Source organism: Notechis scutatus, chromosome 2 (genome assembly GCF_049901735.1).
Source record: "Notechis scutatus isolate UNSWTSFEM ecotype Mainland chromosome 2, rNotScu1.2, whole genome shotgun sequence".
In the NCBI taxonomy this organism is placed as follows: domain Eukaryota; kingdom Metazoa; phylum Chordata; class Lepidosauria; order Squamata; family Elapidae; genus Notechis; species Notechis scutatus.
In genome coordinates this window covers 163,219,181-163,238,805 of record NC_142010.1, presented here as the reverse complement: position 1 = coordinate 163,238,805, position 19,625 = coordinate 163,219,181, and the positions used below count along the sequence as shown (strand labels likewise).

The 19,625-nt window shown below is 38.7% G+C and overlaps 2 protein-coding genes across 5 annotated transcripts in view; one reads left to right on the top strand and one right to left on the bottom strand.

Annotated features, from left to right (window-relative positions):
* The window catches only part of POPDC2 (popeye domain cAMP effector 2), a 27,132-nt gene extending 8,724 nt beyond the window's left edge, over positions 1–18,408 (top strand). The window contains exons 2-4 of one of the 4 annotated variants that reach the window (XM_026675460.2): positions 6,269–6,377; positions 11,759–12,131; positions 17,032–18,408. In XM_026675460.2, the coding sequence (XP_026531245.2) occupies positions 6,269–6,377; positions 11,759–12,131; positions 17,032–17,117 (568 nt within the window). In that variant the 3' untranslated portion in view covers positions 17,118–18,408. Of the gene's footprint in view, positions 1–6,268; positions 6,378–11,758; positions 12,254–17,031 lie in introns of all 4 variants that reach the window. The other 3 variants (XM_087957202.1, XM_087957201.1, XM_087957203.1) reach the window with 3 other exon arrangements.
* PLA1A (phospholipase A1 member A) overlaps positions 18,260–19,625 on the bottom strand; it is a 26,161-nt gene continuing 24,795 nt past the window's right edge. Inside the window, exon 11 of the mRNA XM_087957200.1 lies at positions 18,260–19,406. Coding sequence (XP_087813326.1) covers positions 19,322–19,406 — 85 coding nt within the window. The 3' untranslated portion in view covers positions 18,260–19,321. The remainder of the gene's footprint in view (positions 19,407–19,625) is intronic.

The window sequence follows — 19,625 nt, the reverse complement described above, 5'->3', positions numbered from 1 at the left end:
TTTTGTCTTCTACACATGTCCACCACATATGATAGTATGAGCCAGGTGTCTGGTGGCACTGTATTATTAATATAATATAATAATAGAGCCACGTTGATAGAGCCACATTGACGTATAATAGAGCCACATTGATGTAGTTTTCATATGCTGTAGCAGTATTATCTTTAAAATGGAATTTACAATTTTCACATACAGCAGGTGCAGATTTGCAAGGTGAAGATCAGGTTGAAATAACTTCATAACCAGTAGTAAAAAAAATTGAACCCCACCACTGGTTAGAATATGATATGCAGGCTACTTCTACTGATTGCCTTCTGCCAGCAGTTTGGCAGTTTGATTCTCACCAGCTCAGGGTTGACTCGCCCTTCCATCCTTCTGTGATTGGTAAAATGAGGAGCCAGTTGGGGGCAATATGCTGACTCCGTAAACTGCTTAGGGAGGGCTGTAAAGCACTGTGAAGCAGTATATAAGTCTAAGTGATATTGCCATTGCTATCAAGATCACAAGAAGTGATAGTACCACTCTATACTGCACTAGTGAGGCCACACTTGAACTACAGTTCCGGTCACCATGATACAAAAAGGGTGCTGAAATCTTAGAAATAGTGCAGAGCAGAGCAACAAAGATCATAAGGAGTGAAGGCTAAATGATATGATGAATGGTTAAAGGGAACTAGGTATATCTACCCCAATGAAGACAAAGATTAGGGAGTGACATGATAGCTGTCTTCCAGTACATGAGGGGCTGCCATAGAAAGCGGGTGGGTTGACTTTTTCTTCAAAGCTCCTGAGAATAGAACATTATGCAATGAGTGGAAGCTCATTAAAGATAGCTCCAACCTGGAACTAAGGAGGAACTTTCTGACAAGGAGAACAATTAAACAATGGAACAGATAGAGGTTTTCACGAAAATATTGAACAATCATTTGTCAAGATGATGTAAGGTCTCATACCATTGATCACCTCCAAAGTCTCTTTCAGTTCTAGGATTCTAAATCTAATCAGTGTCTTAATCATTATTCAGGAATCCACCTAGATTTTAGAACATTAATAAATACAACCTCTAAACGATTGAGAATAGCCAGGATGCAGTATTTTCAAGTGAGGAAAATATAAGGGTTGGTTTTTTTTAGGAAGAAATAGCAGATATGACAAAATATAGCTTTTTAAATAAGCCCTAAGAAATACAGTTAGGTATAATGAAGTGGCATTAAGTAAATCACACCCTGATTAAAATTGGTTGGATGTTTCTTCTATTTCCTGCTATTCTTTCCACAATGTCTTTCTTGTCCTGTGGCAATAGTTTCAGAAGCACGTTTGGTTAGTTTGTGAGAGCTCTGGCTGCCTGGTCTACCCTTTGACTGTGGCAGTGTGGAGGCATGGTTAGGTGGCCGGATGACTTGTCTTGTGGTTGCAGCATGCATGTCTGGAAGGCATCTGTGGCTTTGTTCCAAAGTTTGTATTTTGTTGCTTTCTGATGAGCAATACTTGAATACAACAAGAAATGCAGTTGAAAATGAAAATAATAAGAGCACAAATGATGAAAGGGAAATCACCACTCCATCTTCTTTTTGTAATAAGATCTGCTTCACTAATCTTCTTGATCTCTCTATATTTGGCCTACACAACTCATATGGTCCCCAAGTTTGTTTTATGAGCCCTGGGTTGCCATCTAATTTTACCATATGAACAATCCTTATTACAGTTATTAACCAGTAAATTCAACAGAACCTTGCTTAAAGAAAGCAATAACAATCCCTACAATTTAAAGCATTTCTAAAACATCAGTATGCATGCATAATACAATTTACTACAACACAGTGAGTACAAGTGACAAGATGCTAAAAATAAATCCTAAGTAAGAGAAACAAATTAATAAAAATACTTTAAATGTAGAATATTGAAGTTCTATCTCTTTGGCTATGAAGTAAATGTATAAATACGTGTTTTTTCAGAATAAATATGTATGAGTGAAAATGTATATTGGAAGAAGGATAATGATTCAGTAATTTATTAAACTGGCATGCTGTCCAAATTGTATACAAGCAAGGAAAACCATATACTACATAGAGAACTGGCAACTCTCCTGGGGGTGTTTGGGTTCCGATCTGAGAGTAAATAGCAGATGAGATTCTCTTCAGGGCAAACTTATGTTGGCAGGTAGAGATCTGAGGATGGAGTTTGAACTACTGCAGCTTCCTCTAGGGTCAAGTGTGTTCTACAGAAAGGGTTGTGTCCAGTATTGCAAAGGGCAACACACTGAAATGGGCTGACAATGTCGGGATCTAATATACCCTGCTCTAAATGAAGAGATCTATCAAGCTCCTACTGCTGCACTGGGAATCCCCAAGGTCAAAAGGGCAGAATGTGAGAAATCAGACTGATATAAGTCAAGCTGGATCCTGATTTTCCCAGAAGAGACAGTTATCAAGAAGGATCATGGTAGCCAGGGAATTAGTAGAAAAATAAATGTTATGCCAGAAATACAGCTGGGGTAAACGGGCCCTGAAATCCAAGGGAATTAACCCAGTTTCTGAGTTAAATGCTACATTTGAAATGCAGGTCGGTCCTCCAAATATCACTTTTAAGAATCTGGACAGTTGCTGTTTCTATGGACTATAGGTTGTTAAAGGTGTCAAAAAGAATAATTTGGGGTTTCAACTCAAGCCGGGGTTTCACAAGAGTAAATAAAAATGAAATCCAGATAGCTGTGAGGAAAGAAGAAGTATTTATTTCCAAAAGCAAAGAGGTTTGCCTGGGGGGCAACTGCAGAAAAATGGAATACAGTGAGATTGTTTTATAGGGGAGCTTGCAGGGGTGGGATTCTACAGGTTTGAACCTATTCACTAGAACCGGTTGTTAACATTCTAAGCAGTTCAGAGAACCAGTTGTTAGAAGAAATTGCTGGCCTAATCCTGTAAGCAAGGCAGGAAGGAAACATGCTGGTGTTGCTTACAGAAACTGCCTCTCTGTTAACCCTGATTACATTCTTGCCAGGACTAGACTTCCTGTCTCAGGAACTTCTCTGGAGTTTTTTTTTTCCTTCCTTTGCTGGTACTTTGCTTGTGTGGAGTGACCATTCAAAGTTACAATGGCACTGAAAAAAGTGACTTATGACCATTTTTCACACTTATGACTATTGCAGCATCCCCACAGTCACGAGAGGCCAGGCGAGGAGATGTGTGCCTTGATGTGAGTGATGTTGAGTTGGCCATGCCCAACTAGTCACATGACCACCAAGCCACACCCACCAACTAAGCCACACCCACAGAACCAGTTGTTAAAAAAATTGAATCCCACCCCTGGGAGCTTGTCCTGAGTATGAAAGTATATACGTGCTGATTCTAGGGTGACATTTGAGTGGCATAGGTATCTATAGGTTCATGTCATCTATGATGTTTATTCTTGTGAATATGCAATTCCATTTTAATTTACTCTATTGTCTGTTTACAGACCTTCTCCTTTGATATGTGGATTAGGTCTGAGTAACTTATTTGAGATTTTGAGTAATTTTGCATAAAAGATTTTTCCCCATTTGCTATTTTTACTTGATTAACTTAGTCTCAGCTTGACTGTCAATTACCTAGAGGAGAGGCTAATTCTCAGTCCATTGTGGATTCTGTAAATATTTAAGGAAGATGGAGACAGCATAAGGAATAAAATACCATATTTTCTCAAAAATATGACCTACACTGAAAACAAGCTCTAGCCTGATTTTCCACATCTGACTAATATAAGCCCTACTCCAAAAATAAGCCCTAGTTAAGCCCTGCCCACTGACTGGTTGTATGAGGTGGGGGCAAGGCACATGTGTAAAAATCAAGCTAGGGTGGAGATTGGTGGGGTGGAGCTGCCCCACGTGCCCTGCACCTGCTTACCTTAGGACTGCTGCAGCCAGGTCCTCCCACACCCTGACACCTGTTGTGCCACTGCCTGGCTTCTTTTGCAGCTGCTCACAGTCGGGCACCACATGGCACATTGCACCGGTGCCACTGCTTGTGGCAGGATGTTTCATGGCATGTCACGCCAGTGGCGGAGCTTGCAGCAGGAGGCTGCATGGCACATTACACCAGTGCTGCTGCTCATGGCAGGATGCCACATAGCACATTGCACCGATGCCACTGCTTGTGCACACAATGGTGCAATATGCCATGCAGACTCCTGCCATGAATGGCGGCACCGGTGCGATGAGCCACATGGCATCTGGAAGCAAGTGGCTGTGAGCGACTGCAGAAGTCGGGCAGCAGTGCGACAGGTTGGGGCATGGGAGGCCTGCCTGCAGTGGTCCTAAGGTAAGCGGGTAAGATAACCCACGAAAAAAGGGCCTAAAAGAAAATAAGACCGGTTCTTATTTTTGGGGAAACATAGTATATTTTGATATAAAACATCCCCATCTGGATGAAAAAATTTGCTATAGATCTTTATGGCAGTGAGCATATTCTTGCTTCCTTTAGAATAAAAGAAACTTGAGTATAGCTTTAATAATATGATTATTAGCATTATTGGAGATAGATTTAATTTGTTCACCAAACTTTGGAGTGTTGAAACACTGTACGTAAGATATCTAAAAGTTAAAACTTGGCCTCTAGTATTATTCTTTATCTGCCATATCTCAGTCCCTTTTTAGGGGTGTGTGCAAATTAGCAGTACAGCCAGGTGAAACAGGGGCAGTCTCGAGCAATAGCAAAGCCAAATGAAGTCACAAGATTAACCTTTACTCTTGACAATAATGTTTTAGCAATAACTGGATGGTGTTCTGGAATTGGTTTGTCATTGTGATGAAATGCAGAAAACTTTTACCAGGTATGTATCTTTAATCATACTGTTCAAAATGTATTCTTTTGAAGGAAACCAAGGAGGCTAGTCAGCCTGAATGCAAAATATTTAAAATTCCTCTGAAAATTCCTAGAACAATGCAAAAGCCAAATATATCCTTGAAAATTGATGTGTTTTTTCCTGGAAGCATTCAATAATACAATGCTTATTAAAACCCTAGGGTAGGCCTGTCAAACTGGCAGCTGTGGGCCAGATATGGCCTGTGCAGGCCACGCCCACCGCAGTTGTGCAAAGGCAAAATACATCATGATACAGGCCGCGATGACACCCCTGCCCTAGGGTTAATGTCTGGAATACTCTACCCGACTCTGTAGTTTCTTCCCCAAACCCCAAAAAAACTTTAACCTTAGACTGTCTACTATTGACCTCACCCCTTTCCTAAGAGGTCTGTAGGGGCGTGCATCATGTAAAGCGCACCAACGTGCCTACCGTCCCTGTCCTATTGTTTCTCTTATTCTTCTTTTATTTTTCTTATATGTACCCATTTCATGTATTCACAACTATGTATACACTTATACTTATTATCTTGTAAACAATTGGCAAATCAAATAAATAAAAATAAAAAAAGAAATAAATAAATTATATAGTTCATATACAAGCATCAGCAACAATGTAGAAAAAAAGCTCCAGGGGATGATCCAGCCTGGAAGGTGGGAATGCTCTCTAAGCAATGATCAGGGCCTTGCCACATGTTTTCTAAGATCTCTTCTCAGATAGGAAAAGTGTCTTGATTGGCGGGACAAGATTATAGGTTGTCATAGACAACCTTTGCTTTTTTCCCCCATCACAGACAAAATGGGTAGATGCATATAAGGCTGAATGAAATGGCTGTCCAATACAGAAAATGGCTGCACCCGAGGAGGGAAGGGAACTCTGAAAAGGCTCTACCTGTATTTCCTTAAGTAATTAAACAAATTAGCTTTTCATGAATTGCACTAGTGTTTTCTCAGGTCCTGATAGAAAAAGGCATAAAAAAGGTTGAAAGGGACCTTGGAGATCTTGTAGGCCAACCCCCTGATCAAGCAGGAGACCCTGGCCTGTTCCATTTTAGACAAATGGCTGTCCAGTTTCTTCTCCAGTGATAGAGCCTCCAGTGATAGCGAGCCATTCTTAATGAATAGCAGTTGGCACACAGAGCTTGAAGTCTCACTATTACTTCCTTCTTCCTGACTGTAACTGTTCTTTGCATCTGCTTGCTTTGTCTTCATGTTATTTATGTTGTGTGCAGAAATATCTGTTATTGTTGAACAGTATTTTTTTTAAACTGCCACAGATATTGATGTCTAAAACAACTCTATCCTATATGAAAGTGTTGTTTGTATATAAATGACCACCTGCATGAACCTTATCATAAGTCTTTTAATTGTTCAGCAATTGCACAACAACCTTTCTAATTTTATAATTTCCTTGCCCTCCTTTCTCTCTTTCTGCAGGGTTAAAGTAAGTCAGGATGGACAGTTTTTACATTATGTTTTCCCTTATCAATTCTTGGATTCCCCAGAGTGGGAATCATTACGGCCTTCTGAAGAGGGAACCTTTCAGGTAATGTTCTTCATAATGTTCAGATTTCTTTATAATTTCCTCCATCTTTCATTTTCTGTTGAGTGGTGAAGAGTGTGAGCATCCAGGAAAGTGTTTGTGTAGTTCAACTTGTTTACTATGTCTGGGACGTTTGCCTCCACTCTTCCTGCTGTAGTACATACTAAGCTGCTCTTGAAAGAGGAGACACTTTCCAAAACTCTACTTGCAAAGAAGAAACTAGGCATACTTCAAACAAACCCTAACTGAAGAGATTACGGTAGCAATTGGTGAGGTCCAGGACTAAGATTCCAAATTGAGGTGTCCTGGGATCTTTTCCACAAATTCTTTTTGAATTTCTGAATTGGAACGATTAAAAGAAGGAACATTGCAGCAATATAAACACAAAAGCAGCTGTGCTGATCACAATTAAAGCAATACCTTTCTTGACCAGCTGCAGATTAACACATTGCAAAGAACTCCTAATTTGGCAAGATGTTTTTACAAAGTATAGCAAGAAAGGAGAAGCCATATTTGTAACCAAGAAAAGACCTTGACCCTGCTGCTGTCTATCAGCTTTGCTGTAAGTGCTCAGTACTAATTTTTGACTTGGATTTGCCTATTTTGGCCTCTTGCATTGCTATGTGAGACTCAGATCAAGACATCCCTCTCCCCACTATTATGCATATGAGGAGCACATAAAAGATTACTGTGGCTCGGCAGGCCATGCTATGTTTGTCTGAACCAGCTGAGTGCTCAGTTGCCTCCATTTTCACAGTATACTTTTTATAAACTGGTCAGTATAGATGATTTCCATAAATAAACAGATATATTGAATTATTGAATTCAAGCAGTTAATGATTTAAGTCCAAGCTTTGCTTAGTGCAGGAATCGAAATGAAAACTCCTTATTAGATGCTAGTTCAGCTTTTTGAATGTATTGAACAAAGGGCAGCTTTGAGTATTTTGTTCTACTATTAAATTGCTCTTGCCATTATAAAGTTTTCCTAAGGCAGAACTGTAAACTCCTTTCCTATATAAGACCATAATTCTGGGATATGCATCCTGGGATGACAATGAACAGGGCTTTTTCTGTTTTGTACCTTTTCATTATCTGAAATAGTACTTTCAAATCCTTTCTTTCTTTCTTTCTTTCTTTCTTTCTTTCTTTCTTTCTTTCTTTCTTTCTTTCTTTCTTTCTTTCTTTCTTTCTTTCTTTCTTTCTTCTTTCTTTCTCTCTCTCTCTCTCTCTCTCTCTCTCTCTCTCTCTCTCTTCTCTCTTCTCTCTTCTCTCCTCTCTCCTCTCTCCTCTCTCCTCTCTCCTCTCCTCTCCTCTCCTTTTTCTTTTTTCTTTTTTCTTTCTCAAAATTGGAAACAGTACTGAACCTGAGATCTGGCAGTACAAACTATCAGTTCTTCCCCTTCTGATGATAGAATTCTTTATTGGCCAAGTGCAATTGGACACACAAGGAATTTGTCTTGGTGCAAATGCTCTCAGTGTACATAAAAGAAAAGATACATTCGTCAAGAGTCAAGAATCATGATTTGGAAACAAATCCTATGTATCTTACAACTGAACTGGCTGCTGACTAATATTCAACTTTTAATCAACTACAATTTCATAATCCTTTCATCTCATCTGCACATTTTATTGTGATATCATATACTCAAAATAAAAAAAAACCTAAAAATACTTTGTCATTATTTTAATTTCACTTCCCAAAGACTTATGACATCAATTTATTTAACAATAGTTACTCTTACTGTTATTGGCCACTAATTTCATAATAAGCATAATTAGAATCCTTCCCCTGTTGTGTAAGATGCTGCCTTCAGGCAACAAGAAGCTCTGCGCACATTGGCAGTGATCTCATAATGCACAGGAAGAAGGAAAAAGCAACAATGCGTTGTTATGATAGTGCACCCACAAAATGGCTTTCTTGTTTACAAGCTTTCAGGGTGGAGAGATTAGAGTGCGAGAGTGAGGTGAATAAGATGTAATAGTTATAGAGAAAGATGCCATAGTTACTGCTGAATTTTGTTAGCAAACCTCAGCAAGTAAAGAGAAAAGAAACTTATCCAGACAGCAGCTCTAGTTTCTAATTCAGCTATATGCTGAACTTGATTAAGAGAAGGCAATCCATAAACCTAGGCAAGAAATATAGAGGATTTTTGCAGAACTAGATATAAGCAAAAGAGTGGCAGAAAAATGTTATGAACATGTTGTAGAGTTAACATATGATTGACCTCAAAGATATATGTGTGTGTGGGGGGGGTGTAGTTCAAGCTATCTATGGCCTATGGTCTGTGGATTGGCTTGCTGTATTTTAGAGTGCTAGTTGACACATTTCTTTCATTGTCATACCATCCAGTCCACAATTAGCAACTGGCTTGCTAATCAGAATGCCATGATATATAAACGCTTTGTTGAAAGGAAGCTAAATTGCTGAGTATTCCCACAATTTATTAACAAAGTAACCCAGTCCAGAAATGAGGCAAATTTAGTTTGACAAGATTTATCTTGATAAATCCATGCTGGCTATCAGTAATACCTGTATTTCCTTAAGTAATTAAGCAAATTAGCTTTTCATGAATTGCACTAGTGTTTTCTCAGGTCCTGATGGGAAAAGGCATAACAAGGTTGGAAGGGACCTTGGAGATCTTGTAGGCCAACCCCCTGATCAAGCAGGAGACCCTGGCCTGTTCCATTTTAGACAAATGGCTGTCCAGTTTCTTCTCCAGTGTCAGAGCCTCCAGTGATAGCGAGCCATTCCACTAGATGATGTTTCTTACATTCAGGAAATTTCATCTTAGTTCTAGGTTGCTTCCCTCTTTGATTAGTTTCCATTCATTGTTTCTTGTCTTGCCTTCTGGTGCTTTGGAAATTAGTTTGACACCCTCATCTGTGTGGCAGCATCTCAAATATTGGAACACTGCTTTCATGTCTCCCCTGGTCCTTTTTTTCATTAAACTAGACATACCCGATTCCTGTAAACATTCTTCATATGTTATAGCCCCCAGCTATATCATTCTCATTGTTCTTCTCTGCACTCTTTCCAGAGTCTCAACATCTTTTTTATATTGTGGTGAGCAGAACTGGATACAGTATTCCAAGAGTGGTCTTATTAAGGCTTCATAAAATGGCACTAGAAGTTCCCATGATCTTGATTCTATCCCTCTATTAATGCAACCCAGGATTGCATTGGCTTTTTTGACTGCTGCCGTACACTGTTGGCTGATATTTAAGTGATTGTCCATTAGGACTCCAAGATCTTTCTCAAAATTACTGGTATTAAGCCAAGTTTCACTGAGCCTGTACCTATACAGTTGGTTTTTTCTTGTCTAAGTGTAAAATCTTATTTTTGTCTACATTGGATTTTATTTTGTTAGATAGGGCCCAGTTTTCATGTCAGTCAAAATCCTTTTGGATCTTGAGCTATTCATGCTAGCTTATTGTCATCTGCAAATTTGATGATTTCCCCTTCTATTCCCTCATCTAGATTGTTCATAAAGATATTAAAGTGTACTGGGACAAAATTGGAACCTTGGGGTTCCCCACCGCTTACTTCCCTACATGTAGATATAGCTCCATTGAGGACTACATGTTGAATATGATTTGTTAGCCAGTTACAAACACATCTGGTGGTGGTACTGTCTATCCCACATTTTTCTAGCTTGCCAAGAAGTAGGTTGTGGTCTACTTTATCGAATGCTTTACTGAAATCTAAATATACTATGTTTCAAGGTTCCGAGTAATGACCCCAATCGATTCAAGACTCCGAGGCTGTGGTTTCCCTCAAAGTTCCATTTTATTGGGTACATCATATCAGCATGTTCAAATGTGAAACCAACTGTAAATATTTCCTGCATTTTTAATATAATAAAAGAAATAGATATCACCCACTCCCCTAACATACTGGTCATGTTAACTAACCAGGTAGATGGTAGGCTGCTCAGCTACTCCTTCCAGGCCTTACGAGCTCTCATTGAGATGACCTTGATTCCCACGGGTCTTATGTCTGGCAACTGGGAGGAAATTATCCCACACCCCATAGTCCCCCCCCCACCTTTGTATGGCAACTAAGAAACAAAGTAAAAGGAACATGGCTTCAGCTAAAGTCGTTTTGAGAGTTGACACTTTATTAACAGCATTTCACTCATCTACTAATTTAGTCACTTTGTCAAAGAGTGAAATCAGATTTGTTTGGCGTGATCTGTTTTTGACAAACCCATGTTCACTTCTGGTTTTAATATTGCTTCTAGGTGTTTGTAGATTTGTTACTTGATTATCTTTTCCAAGATATTCCCTGGCATTGATGTCAGGCTGATGGATCTGTAATTTCCTGGATTTGTTTTTTCCCCTTTTTTGAAGATGGGAACCACATCAGCTCTTTTCTAGTCCTCAGGTAATTCCCTGTTGTTCCAAGAACTTTGAAAGATGTGGTTCAATGGTTCTGAGATTCTGTCTGCCAGTTTCCTCAGAACTCTGGGATGTAATCTGTCAGGACCAGTTATTTGAATCTGTCTAGCATTGATAGGTGTCCTGATAGTTGCTTATTTTAATTTGCATTCCTAGTCTATCTTTTATGGTTCTGTTTTTGGTAAGTTGGGTTGTACAGATGCAAAAAATGAATTAAGCAGTTCTACTTTACTTGTATTCCAAGTTACTTCCTCACCCCAAAAACCCAATGCAACCCTAAGTTGCATTAACAGAGGGATACAATCAAGATCAAGTGAGGTACTAATACACTCTATAAGGCGTTAGTAAGACTACACCTAGAGTACTACATCCAGTTTTGGTCACCACACTATAAAAAAGATGTTGAGGCTCTAGAAAGTGCAGAGAAGAGCAACCAGGATGATTAGGGGACTAGAGATTACATGGAAGTCAAAGCTACTAGCCTTAATAATGGTGTGACTACCTCTAAAGACCATCTGCTGTGAGACTGGTGGGCTTCCTCCTGCACTTGGTATGGCACTGTGAGAACAGACTAGATGGGACAGGGAAATCTGCCCCAACTGGGCAATGCTTATGTTCTTATTTATCCTCGTTCAAAATAAAGAGATGCTCTCTATGCTTCCTTTGCTTTTGTCAACCTCAAAGATCAATCCACTTTCCCAATGTAACTGAGCTTTTTAAAAGTAGAAATGTAAAAATACATTTGCAACAAACCTGATACATTGTGTTCCAAACTATTCAAGAAATACTTGACCAATGTATTGCAAAAACTCATTTTCAAAGATGATAATGCACACAAATAAACAGTATATTGAATATGAATTTATTTCAAAATGTGGATTTCTTGTATATTTGTATAATAAATCTAACAAAATATGAGGTAACACAGTGACTTCATTATCCTTAAAAACAAACAAATGAACTTTTTTCTCTTCTTTCTTTGGCAGGCAACTTTGACAGCAGAGATTGACTCCCATTTTATCACTTGGCAAAGGGAAAAGCTCTATTTGCTTCTGGCTAAGGAGCACTATATTGCCCGTCTCTTCTCTGTCCTCCTTGGCTATGACATCTCAGAAAAGCTCTATGCCTTGAATGAAAAGCTTTTTGCTAAGTTTGGCCTTCAGTTTGACATCCGCTTACCCAGCCTCTATCATGTCTTAGGACCTGCTTCAGACACAGAGGTGGAAAAGGCAGAGTATGAAGAGCCAGTGATGCCTGTAGGTGATTCACCTGCAGTTGGCCAAACAGCTCCTGTGGTTCCTTGCACTGTGTCTCATTCTACTCATCCTAGGAAATCTCGGCCTGACAGTGACCTGTCTGGTGAGGACTCTACCAGTCTTGTATTGGAAGATTTTGCTGAGTTGACAGGGTCTTTTATGGACTATATGAGTGAAGGGGAGTATTTGAAGTGAGTAAACATGGGCACACATCACCCTGGATAAGTAAGTATTCTTTGTGCCTTTAGAAAGAAACATATCTAGATATGCAAGGAAAGGGTAACTAATGAACCCAGCATACTGATTGCCCCACATTTCCTTAGAACCTGCGGTATATCAATTCTTAGTTCATATGCTTCAGAAAAGTACTTTGGGTCATGGCTTTGTCAAACTTCATCTCATTTTTTTATGAAGAACTACTAGCTTCCTTAATGATTGTAAGAATGCTCGTGACATAATATATCTTGATTTCAGTAATGTATTTAACAACATACCCATTGCATTCTAATTTAACTAATAAACTAAACGTAGGCTAAATGGTTTGAGAATTAGTTCAATAGATTGCTAGCTCAAAAACTTAACTCAGACAATGCTCATTAATGATTCTTCATTGAATTAGAGAGAAGATACTACTTAGAGTGCCATGGGGTTCAATCCTGGGCATGTTACTCTTCAATAATTTTATTAGCGATTTGGATGAGGTAGAAGGAATACTTATATTTAGAGATGATATAAAATGATATAAGGCTTGTATGAAGCAATTTAGATTTATTACATTGACATTATTCATTCTGTGAAGCAACCGTATTCACGTTGTCAAAGCAAAGACCTGACTTGATTCACCTCAATAAAATCGCTTTGGACCAGTACTGATCTCAGCCTTCTCTTCTGGCACTGGTTGAAGTGCTCCAAAGCCCAGTGGCTTCAGGATTGCCTAGCATGTGCTGAAGTTGGTCAGCCTAGAAGACTCCCAATGTATACCAGGAAGGCTCTAGGCTGATCACTTGTAGTGTGTGCTGAGAGATTGCCCACAGTGCACACCAGAAGGACAGAGCCTGGAGTATCTTTCCTTGAAAGAAGTCTGAGGAGACAAGTGGCATCTCCTTTATGGCTCACTGACAGAGAATTCACTTAGATGATTTGGACCAGCTGGTACCTCATAGGCTGTGACTCAGTGAATATGTGCTTGAATCCTGAGGAAAAAGCAAGAATTCTATGATACAAATAAACCAACCTTGCTTCCTGGTGTATGATATTCCACAATTTAAGTGCAGCACTAACTTCTCCCTTTCTCTTTTCCATGTGAACTGAGCCTGCATCAGTTGAGATATTAAAAGAGGCCTCTCTGTTAGATCCTAAAGTATGGATTTGTGGCATAAAAGCAGACAGTCTCTAATTTTCTCACATCTTTGTCCTTCTCAGCTTTAAACACATAAATCTAGTTGAATCTGCTAAAGAACACATTGATAATCAGTGCAGGGATCATTTGGAATCCTGCCCAGTTCTCATGAAATCTTGCAGTATGCCCTTCACACAATGCCCATCCTAAGAAGGGGAAGGAATGGAGTTTTGGGTGAATAATATATAACAGATTCACGCTTCTGTCTCTGTGCTTGTCATCAAGAAGATTGAATTACACCATCTCATTTTTCATTGATGGTACCAGGACTATGGATTTTTTCTATGATACTTTTTTCATATTTATTTCTGTCAACTTTAATATCTGTTTCAAAAATGGTTAGAATTATGTGCTGTATGTTCTACTGATGTTTTCATGAGGTTTTGGTTTGCAGCTAAATGTTATTAATATACTTGTTTGTTTACTATTTGTTACTGTTTGTTTTAAAATTTGTGTTTGAAACCATTCTGCAGATCAGGGCTAGGCAAATCAGGTTGCATTCCCCATCACACCATTTTTTGTAATTTTCAGTTCATATACATGCAATTTGATGACAAAAGTGCCATTATTTGGTGATGTTATTTTTAGGAAGTTCGGGGAAAATGGAAATCTTCAACTGACATAATTTTAACTGCTCTCCTTCATCCACCAAGGTTTTAGTAAGACAGTCTCTTTAAACATAGTACAACCAAATATCAAATTTTGGAAAGGAGTTTGTGAACAGGGGAAGATAGGAAAAACATAAGAGCCGTGGTGGTGCAATGGTTAGAATGCTGTATTGCAGGCTAACTCTGCTGACTGCTAGTGGTTCAGTCCTCACCGGCTCAAAGTTGATTCAGCCTTCCATCCTTCCGAGGTCAGTAAAATGAGGACCCAGATTGTTGATGGCAATATGCTGACTCTGTAAACTACTTAGAGAGGGCTGTGAAGCACTATGAAGGGGTATATAAGTCTAAGTACTATTGTTATTGCTATAAAGTTCCAGTAATATTTTTTGATCTAAATTGACTCATTGCAAGTTATCTTGAGAAGCAAATAAACTTAACTTTAACAAAGAATCTAAAAGAGAAGATCTTTGTGTCTTGATAAAATAGGTTCAAACTCACGTTAATATTTTTCACAAATTCTTATTATTCTGAAAACAGCTTTTTGGTGGAGGCTGACTGTGTCATTGGTTATACTCTTCATTTCTGATATTAAAAGGCTAGCACTAACTTTAACAAGTCATTGAGAAAATCCATACACACACACACATATACAAACACACACACACACACACACACACACACACACACATGGTATTCAGCTTTGTTCGGGTGTTTTCCCACATCATTATAGTTGTGCTTTTAAAGTTGTAGCAACGTTTCGGTAGAATCTCATCTGCCATCATCAGGCTTCTGTATAGCGTTTGTCTGTGAGTCAGACTTTCACAGCCGTTTCAGTTTTAAATTTGTGGCTAGCCTACTGCTGTGCCAGAATGGTTTTTTTCTTCATCCTGATTGGTTGGGAGTCTTGGTCTGTGTTTATTGGTCTTGGAATTTGCTGCATTCTGCTTGATTGGTGTTTCTAATATCTTCTGTCTGTTTTGTGGCTTTTTTTGTCTTGATTGGCTGGCAACATTGTGTTCCTGTATTGGAGGCTTTTAGTGCAGCTTGGCTCTGAGTAAATGGATGGCTATCATTTGTTAGGTAGCTAGGTTTCATCTGGGTGCCTGGTTGGGGTGTGTTTGAGCTGAGGTATCAGGGGGGATCTGTTTGTGCCCAGGTGTTTGCCTGGCTTGTGGTGTGGATATTTTTTTGTTTGAGAGTGCAGGCTTCCAGATAATTGACAGTCTGGTGGAATCATCTCTTCTATTCATGCTTTCAGGTCTTTTTTCAATCTCTATGGCTTCTCTGATAATTCTGTAGCTGGGGTTTTCTATAGTGGCTAGGGTTTTGGTGCCATTGAAGTCGATGCTATGACCTGTTGCTTTCATGTGTTGGACGAGTGAGGAAGTGTGTTCCAGCTTTTTTACTGCATTTTTGTGTTCATCCAGGTGGGTACTTATTCTTCTATTGGTCTGTCCAATGTATGTGGCAGGGCATGATGCACAGGGGACTTCATATATGCTTTGGTTTTCCAGGTCAATTTTATCTTTGGGGTTTCTTAGGATGGCTGCTATTTTTCTGACTGTTTTGAAGGCAGTCTTGTGTAGTATCTTACTGATTTTGTCTGTAGTACCTCTTATGTAGGGCAGGACAGCTGTTCCATAGGTCTGTTCATCTTCTAGGTCTCCATGATGTCTCAGTGTGTTTTTGTGGATCAAGCCGGTTATTTTGCTTTTGTGGAAGCCGTTAGCTGTCAGTACTTTAGTCGGGGTGCATAGTTCAGTCTTTATGTGTGCCTTGTCTGATTAGTGTTTTGGCCACGGAGTTTATCTGTGCTGGGTGGTGGTGGGATTGGGCGTTGAGGTAGCGGTTTGTGTGTTTTTTCTTCTGGTATATGGTGTGTCCTAGTGTGCCATCTGTTTTTTTGTAGATTAGTACATCTAGGAATGGTAGTTTTTTGTTTGTTTCCGTTTCCATGGTGAACTTTATTTTGGGGTGTGTGCTGTTTAGGTGTGTTAGGAAATTGTTTAGGTTTTCTTTTCCATGGGGCCAAATCACAAATGTGTCATCGATGTATCTTAACCGTAGTTTGGGTTTGTGGGTGGCATTAGCTAGGGCTCTGGATTCGAATTCTTCCATGAACAGGTTTGCTACAACTTTGCTACAACTTTAAAATGTTGCTACAACTTTAAAACTTTAAAACATTGCTACAACTTTAAAAGTACAACTATAATGACATGGGAAAATACCTGAACAAAGCTGAATACCATACATGTAAGTACCCGTGAAAATTTAAGAAAACACACACACACACACACACACACACACACACACACACATATGGAGATTCTCAATCATCCAGGTTATGGTTGTTTTAAAGGTGCTTTTCAAAAGGTAACTGGATTTCTTTGACTTTCTCCTTGAAAATGTTTCACTTCTCATCCAAGAAACTTTTTCAGTTCTGGCTGAACTGAACTAAAAGTTTCTTGGATGAGAAGTGAAACATTTTCAAGGAAAAAGCCAAAAAAATCCAGTTGCCTTTTGAAAAGAATCTTTGGGACATTTTTAAATATATTTCCTGTCAATTCTAACAGGAAAACTATTGTACGGAAGAGTGATGAAAAGAAAAAAAGTAAGGTTTGGTTTGCTTGGTCTGATTTCCTGCAATGCAACCAGAGTACTCTCAGATCTGTTGAGTTACATCACAATGTTGGGATTTGATTCAACGAGATTACAATTCTAAAGCTTTTCTCCTTGATATGCCAGATTTATTCCCCCCCCCCCGCCGCCCATGTATTCAAGGTGGGCTGGATTTAGATCTCTTGTGGGTATGTAGGGATCCAAGGCTGATGATGCGCTTGATCCCTCCCTCGGGCTCAGCCAAGTCGTCACCTACACTGATAAGACTTTGTGAAACATTAGGATGTTAGCTTGGGCAATGGAGTTGTTTCCTTTAAAACTGGACATATAGGTATAAGCTAGTTCTTATAAATAATTATGGCTTCTCTTTCACACAGCTTTGGGAAACCACCTGAGGACTAATCATCCTGCCCTTGCAAAAGGACAAGCCCCTCTGGCTCCAACTCAGACCCCAGAACTCTAGAGAAGAGCTATTGGGAATCCAAGACCTGCATGAAGCAATCAGATCACTGATCACCAATCACGATAGCCTTCATTATTTGTGTGTCAAAATATATATAAAATTTCTGTCCATATGATGCACCATGAAAGACATACATAGAACAGAGGGGCAGTGATGGGATATTTTCCAGAGTTTATCGATCTGCTCTGGCACCTGGATGTTTGTTTTCTTGAACACTTGATATATGTTAAATATATTATATGTCTTGGAATTATAATGGTATAATTAACTGATGGAACATGATGGAGGTTCTATTAATTCTCTTCTTTCACAAATCAAAGAAGGAAGAAAACAATCTTTCATTTGTTCCTTCCATTTTTGGCTATCATTAGTGTGCTTGCCAATGTGAGGAGTCATTCTTCTCACTAAAGCTATATTCTTCACAAAGGCATCCCACGATTGCACAGAACTTAAATATTTAACTTTCCACCCCCAGGCTGAGAGTAGCTACCTGGAAAATTCAGTTGGTATAACATTCAACAAATAGGCGGCTATCTGGTGTATAATACTAGATACACATTATAACTGTGATACAAGATCTGCACTTTCAGGGTAAAGTTTAAGAATTTGCCTTTAAACAGTTCACAACTTAACTATCTAGGGACCACAGGATGAATCTATTGAGAAAGTAATATCAACTGGAGAAATTCTCTTGAAGATGCATCTGCTTTCCAAGTTTTATTTATTAGGCACAGAGTAAAAGGCTTTCCTTTTTCTCCCACTTGGTCTTTGGAAAGAGTCAATACATCCCTTTCCAATTTGTGCTAGTTTATAGTGATCCATATAGTGATTTATAATATTTTAAGTGTTGGCTTTTAATTGTTACCTTAACTGCTTTGAATAACTTATGGAGAGAAAATCAGGATATAAATTAATATAGCAACACTGTCTTCCTTCTTCCTGCATTGGATAATATACCAACTGTAGGGATGCAATGAATTGAGAGGATGAAGCATACAGTATATGCTGCTATTAGTTTCAATAATTCATCCAACTTGCATGACAGAAATGAAGTTGTTTTTCAATAGCATTGTCCTCAGTGACATCAAGTTCTCTTCAGAAAGCACTGGTGCGATGAAAAGACTTACACTAGGAAGCCCAAGTGAATGGAAAGTTAAATCAAAACTTTATTTTATACATTATTAATGAGAGGCAAAGGTTCTACTGTTAACAGTTTTGAGGGTGTTGCTTTTAAAACCTACAAAAACATATTTACAAAATAAAATTAAAATAGTGATGCCAAGTTTGGTAACCAATCCTGATGTCTTTATTTTAATACCAAAGGATTTTGCTGAGGCAAAAGGAGTGAAGATCAGACAAAACATGTATATGTCCATTTTCTATGCTTTTCCTTTTTTGAATTAGGAAATATGATCCAGGAAATCTTTATATTTTTAACATGCCAGTTGTCTTGGGTAAAGATTTTAGACTAAGAGGTAGAATTTTGCTTACATTTACTGCAAAATGCTACTTGGGATACAAATGGAAAAAGTTTATCCTGCATTGTGTAAAGTCTTCATCTAGTGCAGGGCTGTCAAACTCCCAGCCAGTGGGCCAGATGCATCCAGCATTGGCCACGCGCACACCTGGTTTACCGAAGGGGGAAAAAGTCCCAATACATCATGTGACACCGCCGTGATGACATGAGTTTGACACCCCTGATCTAATGGGTCAGAAAACTGAGTTGAATGTGCTAATGGAGATACGCAGTAGAAGAGAAATTCATGAAATACCCTCTTCCTTGATAATGGCCTCCCACTCCTGAAAGTTCATCAAGAAAACATCCCATTTGCTTCCTTCTAAAGGGAGAACTGCATTTACAGGGGAGAGTAATATATAGGGAGCACTTAAAACAATTGGCACCACATACAGCCAGTTTCTGGCAGAATCTATTTATTTTTACTCCAGATTTGTTAGGAATAGGTCCTGTTCAATTAGGTGCTGTTCCATTTTATATACATTGTATTTATTTTCTTCATAGTTGTAAAACTATTTAATTTTTTTTACTAAAAACAGGCTTAAATTATTAGCAGTTGATGTGAAGCAAGTTTTCTGTGACAGGCAATACATTAAAAAAATTTTAACGCCATACATTTAATTTTAAAATATCTACCTTCAAAGTTATAGCCCCTTTATAATATCTGTGTCCACAAGGGAAAACTGGGTTAATCACACTGAATGTTGAGGTTCTGAAGAAGGGGGTTATGACTTGTAATAGTCAGCACTTGTGGCAAGCACATCATCTTCTCACTGAAGAAAGAACAGAATAAAGTTAAAGGATATTGCTAAGCTTTTAATGCATTTTTGGTAAGTTGCCATGCAACAATAATAATTTACAAAAAGAACTGAAATTCCCATTCTTCAGCCTGCCTTTTTGAATTAATAGCAGAAAATTTTCTGCCCTAGGACATTTTTAATAATTTCTTTTGTCTGAACGCTTTTTTTGTGGCGGTGGAGGTGGTAGAGGTA